The sequence below is a fragment of the Malus sylvestris genome, chromosome 13 (genome assembly GCF_916048215.2).
Source record: "Malus sylvestris chromosome 13, drMalSylv7.2, whole genome shotgun sequence".
NCBI classification, from domain to species: Eukaryota; Viridiplantae; Streptophyta; class Magnoliopsida; order Rosales; family Rosaceae; genus Malus; species Malus sylvestris.
In genome coordinates this window covers 18,650,728-18,657,814 of record NC_062272.1, presented here as the reverse complement: position 1 = coordinate 18,657,814, position 7,087 = coordinate 18,650,728, and the positions used below count along the sequence as shown (strand labels likewise).

At 35.8% G+C, this 7,087-nt stretch overlaps 1 protein-coding gene across 1 annotated transcript; it reads right to left on the bottom strand.

The window, feature by feature from the left end:
* Positions 1–215: 215 nt before the first annotated feature.
* LOC126595314 (uncharacterized) lies at positions 216–704 on the bottom strand. The gene has a single exon (XM_050261648.1). It carries the CDS (start codon positions 702–704, stop codon positions 216–218), a length of 489 nt encoding a protein of 162 aa, XP_050117605.1.
* Between the last annotated feature and the right edge of the window lie 6,383 nt (positions 705–7,087).

Here is a 7,087-nt window from a genome sequence, read left to right as displayed (position 1 = left end):
TTTTCGGCGTCATTTTTAGGGTTTGGAATTGCTTGGACTAGTGTCACCCACTTTGGGTAGATGTCATCTACCAAGTCATACCCCATATTGTACTGACGGTCGTTGATGTAGTAGTCAAGTTAAGGTGATTTACCTTCCGTCAGGTTATTGAAGAGGGGTGAACGCCCAAGAACTGTAATGTCATTTTGGGATCCAGGGACTCCAAATAAAGCATGTCAGATCCATGTCTCATACGAGGCAACCACCTTTAACATTATAGTTTTCTTTCTCAACATTCCACTAAAGCCCCATTGCCATTCAGTGGGACAGTTCTTCCAATTCCAATGCATGCAGTCTAATGATCTTATCATGCCCGGAAACCCACGGTATTCAGCTTTGCGAATGAGCCGATCCATATCTTCTTGATTTGGCTTGCAGAGGTACTCCTCTTTGTAAAGCTGAACAATTGTGTTACAGAATTCAGCAAGAGTATCAAGACATGTAGACTCAGACATGCCATGGGTTTCATCCATCAAATCAACTAGGGAGGAACCAAGGCAGCCTGCTCTGTCCAGCTTCTGTTGAAAGTATGGATTGACCTGATGGACATCATGAAGTAAACGCTCGAAGACATGACGCCTCATCCGGAAATGACGTCTGAAATTATCTTCTGTGTACACCGAGTTAGGGTTGAAGTAGTTGTTCATCAGATTGGCATGCGTCATTGCTCTGTTTCGTGGTTTATAAGAGAGACCAGCAATAGAGCCACCCCATTGAGGTTGTTCCTCAGTTGGCTGACACACCATGGCCGCAACCATGACTGCCACATATTGTGTGTTGCGCCATGCTTCATCTTCTTCATCAGACTCCTCATCTTCTCATCTCATCTGTGCCGATTTTTCTTCCAATTCGGAATTGGACAAGGACCCCCAATTGGAATTCGAAGAAGATCCAAAGTTGGAATTCATTGTAAACTTGAATTGAAAGAAATTGAATTGAAAGAGATTGAAATGAAATAGATTGAATTCAAAGGTGTGTGAATTATAGCCCAATATCCATCCTATTTATAGCAAAAAAAAATCGAATCCAACGGCTAGCTGACGTCATGCTGACATCAACTAGCCGTTGGATTTGAATTTGAATTTTTTTCGGCCAAAATTTGTAAAAAAAATATTAGAAAATTCTCATTGTTTTCCTATAAATTTAAGTTGTTGCAGTTTTTAAATTTAAATAATAAATTATGTTTGGCTCTATGATCATTTGGTCATCGGTTTAAGACGGTTTTTTGTGACAATGCTAAAATGAGCCTTATGGCTCTTTGATCATCAGTTGAAGATTGTAAGAAATATGATCATGCAGTGTTCATTAAAATATTAATTTTTTGGAGGACCAGAGGACCTCGTTCGGTTGAAGATTGTTTAATATGATTTAATAAGCTTGTTCATATGAGAGTATAAAAGATGCCTTGAGCCAACGTTGATGATGTATTTCAAAGCCAGAGATCCTCAAACTGAACGGATTTGTGGTTAGTGACGTAATCATTGGTTTTGCTTTCGAATAAAGCTAGAAGATGCAGAGCACGACCAAGCGATGGACGATTCTATTGTGGACACCTTTTTGCAGAACAATGCCATTTTGCTAATAATTGTGTTCGTAAAGCCACTTAGGATTACAATTTAATAGTTTTCTTTTTTATTTATAAGAGAGAGATCTAAAGTTTAATTTTAGTTAAAAAAATATTTTGAACTACATTATTACTAACTCATTGTAGTTTTATATTATATTATCTTTTTTTTGAAGTCATGATATTTTGGTATTGCAAACCCAAATTGAATAATTACATTACTAATTAAAATTTTGGATATCTAAGATGCGTTAGTGACCAACTTGACCAACCGTTACACTAACATGTCTTGTTTTGCTATTAAAAACTGCTATTGTTACGACACATCTGAAGTTATAGATAAAAATGATTAAAAAAAATTGTCAAACTTTCATTAATAATATGAAAAATGAATAAAATACAAGTTATACAACCGTAAAAGTTGTTTAAATAGTCTTAACAAACCCTAACTTCAAGTAGGAAAGAAAATAAACAAATAACAAAATATAGAAAAGATCGTAAAATATTGAAACCCGAATTACATGCATTAAACGACATTAATTCGCCCAAATTCACGCTGAGCTTGTAGCCATGTAACAAGGTTTGAAGATCTCATCGTTCTCTTCGAATCCATATATAGTGGACCAAAATTAACACGCCAACTGAATGTTATGTTAATCCGAACAACTTGAAAAGCCCAAAACATCCACTTCAAGGATATGATAGCACCAAATAAACAATTAATCTTTGAATTTCCAATTCTCCAATCACTTTTCCTAAATAAATAATACTTCATTCTTTTAACTTTTCCGCATTTAAAATAACACCAATTATGTTATTACACTCTGAAACGGTCATTCCATACTTGTCCCGCGTCTTTATGGTTGAGCTGACATGCAATCAATTTTTTATGGTGACGAAGGAAAAGAAATATGGGTTTTATGACCGGTTAAGCGTTCAATGTTTCTAATGGAACCAAAAGAAGTAGTCTTATTTGCTTTTTGAAGTGGTACTCAAACACACGGTTGTCTTTTATATTCCAATAGAGGAATATGTGCAAATGAAGAAAATAACATGGTCAAAAAGAAGAAAAATATTCCAATAGAGGAAGGGATTCCTCCTAAAACCTTTGGACCAAAATGAAATAAAAACAGAAAAATACATAGCTAGTCAAATATTCCATGCTTCTATTGTCTCATTTTATTTGGATTTCTAATTAATTGAATAAAATGAGTGGAGGAAGAGGTGTGACATTGTGGTATTCCATTATCTTATCAGAAAGATTCAGTCTTGCATCGATTCGATTCATATATAAAAAAGTATTCATGACTTTGGTACCAGCAAGACCCAACCCTTTGGCCCAGTCAGGTAAAGTTGGGCCGGCATCCGTTAAGAGTAGAATCCAACCCTTTGGTCAAATCTGTTTGGGTGGAGAGTTGGCATCCGGAGGAAAAATATAAAGACTCCTACATTGTAAAGGAATTTTTTTTTTTTTTTTTTAATATTTTTTATTGCAATTGTGTAGATACTAGAACATACTTAAAATATTGATAAGTTACCCAATCTCGTCTTAGAGAGCATACTAGGTATTGCCCTGTTGTACTAATGCACAGGCTTTCATTTTTGTATAGGGTGGTGCTATCTACACACAAAATTTTACCTTCACGAATTTTTCTTAATTTTTGGTTGTCGGGTCAAATGAATTAAAGGAGATCAATGACAAAAAAATTAATGAGAATGTGCGGGAGGTAAAAAGAGGTGTGTAAATGATACTACATTTTTTGTTATATTAGATGTTAGATTAGCCAACGATGATGTTCTAAACTTACGTAAGAGCTCAACACATTTCCACCACTGTGGTAAATGACCCGTTGCGACACTACATTTTTAAAATATATTTGTTTCTCTTGTGTGAGTTTCCATAAATTGGCCTCGGATGACCATGACCATGTCGGGCCGATCCAAAATAGCATGTTTGGCCCATGGCCAACCCAACAAGATGCAACTACTGCCATTTCTTTTATCGGACATTCTGCCCACCCAGTATTGTCGAAGTCGGATTCTAAATTCAATATAAATAACTTCGTGATAAACATGTTTAATAAGTTTGAAATCAACTTATTATATGTGCTCAACAAGGAAATAGAAGTTTGTCAATATCCTTCATCACTACGGGACAGCCGTTTCTTAGATAGAAAATCTTAGGTAGAGATATTTAAATCACGTCATTCGTAAACTTCTCACAAAGATAAGACTTTTTGTACGTATTCAGTTTCACTTGACTAGAAAATCCGTCTTTCACGTTGATGTACTTATATCACGAGCTTTTATCTTATCGTTTGGAGAGGATGACTAAATTTAAGTCGTGAGATTATGTTTTTAAGTGGAGTTATTCCACAATCACGTTTTCTCTCTTTAGTGTTTTTCTTTTCAATAATTTAAAACTTGTGAAAGAAGAGAACATGAAAAAGGAAGACAAGACAAGTAAATAGAGATTAGATGGGCCTATGAGATACAACAAACAAGTACTAAAATACAAAATGATTCGAGGTTGATTGATTCTTACGGAGTTGTTTATGGATCAATAATTAAACCAATTAACAAACAACAAAAAAAAGTGTAAATAGCTAGTAACATCAACACTAGGCCACCTCCTCCATGAGAGTGATATCCGAGATAGAGAGAGAGAGAGAGAGAGAGAGAGAGAGAGAGAGAGAGAGAGATATATATATATATATATATATATATATATAAAAACAAAATGGTAAGCCAAATACGTAATTTGTGGGGCAAAAGTTCAACAGCCGGCCCACTCGAGTAAAAAGTGACTCCTAACACAAACTTACATGCAAATAGCGCGAAAGCTTTGATCATCACAAAACCAATCTCTTTTGTGTGTTTTTATCTTTTTGACGTTTCTTTTACTACCCCACTTGATAAGATAAGAGGCATGCTATTTTTTTAAGAGTGGAATTGGTTAGGCAGGCGATCATACATTTGATTGTCAACAACACATGTCGTTGAGTGTGCTCGGGTCAATCGTTCATACGTACAAATGGTGAAAGATTTATGAAGAAAGTTGAGATTTCATTATAAAATCATAAAATCAATTGGTAACAACACATGTATCCGAGTCTTGTTCTGAGGTCAATCACTCATACGTACACATGGAGAAAGATTTATGAAGAAAGTTGAGGTTCTATTATAAAACCAATTGATAATTTAGAGAGTATTTCAACTAACTTATAAATCCATGCATAGTCTCTCCTCTCACCAATGTGGAATTCATTCTCAACATGCCCCCTCACATATGACGAATTTTTAAGCCTAACACATGGCCACTGTTCTAAAAATCGGCCTAGACATTGGGCGGTGGAGCCTTGTCCTGATTTTGGGCAAGGCGTTTGGAAAAATAAGCTGGAAGTTAGGCGGCTCATAGGCGGAGAGCTAGGCGGCCCTAGGCCCTTTTTTATATTTTTTTATTAATTGTGTGCTTTTTTCTTTTTTGGTTTCATGGTGGTATACTTATGGAAATGGTGTACCTAATTTGCAAATGATGGATTTACTACAAGTTCATCTAATAGTGAAACAAATTGGAGCACTTTTTAGGGGATACATACAAAGAAAAGAAATAAACTAGATACAACAATGTTAAATAGGCACTTATTTGCATTTTATCATTCTTTTATTATCCATACAAGTATAGTTTTTTTTAGGTGTAAATAGGCACTTATTTACAAGATATATAATAAATTTACATAAATCTGCATAGGTGCCCGCCTAGCTGCCTAGCAGCTAGGCCCCTGCCCGCCGCCCGACTAGCGCCTAGCAATTTTTAGAACCTTGCACATGGACACACAACAGGGTGATATGGAGCGCATGTGGCCGTCTAATTTCACGCGTAAGACAACCTGCTCTGATACCATAAAATAAGTTGAGGTTCTATCATAAAACCAATTGACAATATGGGGGACAATATGGAGAGTAGACCAACTAACTTATAAGCTCATGCAATGTCTCTCCTCTCACCAATGTAGGATTCATTATCAACAAGTTACATGGAATGTGAATGCATGTTGTGATAGTATCTTATTGTCAATCACTTATTGCTAGCAAATGAGAAAGTTAAAATGCATTAAAGTGCATGATTTACATGAGATATTGTCGCTATTTCATTCTGGTTATAGGTTAGTTTTTCTTGTGTGAATGATGAACGATTTCCAACCGTTTTGCATGTGAAGATTCAGATGTGGGTGATTGCCTTCCGCATTTATCGTTGCATGCATGCAACTAGCTAATTTTTGCCGTGCGAAATTGGAAGAGCCTTTGCATATTGCGTTTGAACTGGTAATTAGGCAGAGTGATGCTACAAGTACATACTAGCACTAGCCGAAAATGTTTGACTAAAATGAGCATTTCTTTTGCTAATCAAGCAGCCAATATCTTCGTTTGTGTGCCTTGATAAAGTGAAAAACTAATCAAATCGGCTCTTTGCGATTTATGATGCATGCGCTTTTGTTTTTCATAATAATCTTGGGCAACAAAAGGCACATGAATCCATGATAAGGATCTAAAATGATAGGGAAAGCTGGTAAACAGACACAAAATCAATGATGATCAGGTAAGGAGAGAGGTGCACGTCAAGGTTAGCATTATATGACACAAACATGTACTGTTATCATGAGATTTCATGTTAATAGTACAACGTCATGTGAATAAAAACTTACACTTATATTATATCATTAATAGGAAATGCTACAATAGTAATGCACCCATATATAGAAGTCAATAATGTCCATGCCAAAGAGGTGGTCTTCTCTCTCTAGTCCTCTAATTGTAAGTCTTTTTTGTGCCCTTTAGTTTACGTTGGTCAGACTTTGAAGGCATTGGAGAAGGTCTAGAAGCATTAGACAAAGTGAAAAGGCATGCATGTTATACTGCACTCGCAGAGTTTACAGAGGCCACAAAGAAAATGGCCACCACATTAAATCACATTTGATCCACATGCATGTTAATTTGATAACTAATCTAATTAACATAATTAGTGGTAGGAAAATGGGGTTTTCTAATCCTTCTGAAATCATGTGATCTCCATATGAAATGCATTGCCAACCAGCTGCCCGCAAAATGGAAGTGTCTTCCCCATGATTTTATGGTTTGGACTCGGCATGGCTTCAGAACTTGGTCTGCAACATTAATTAGTTACTGTAAGAGATTAACTATTATCATATCCTTCGATCTTAAACAATCTTATGAGAAAAGAGAGCAAATTTATCAAATCCTTGATTTGTAACTCACTTTTTTCCATGTAAATATAGGGAGAGAATTTGCTCCCTCTTTGAATGTGTACACTCAGTACACTATGATAAATAGTGATACACGTTATGTTAATGAGAGACACGAGAGTATAAATTTACTGACACATGAACAGTGGCAGAAGAAGGATGGGGGCATTGAGTGCTTATGCCCCTAGTAAGGTGTTTTCGTTTCTCCTGTTGAATTCTA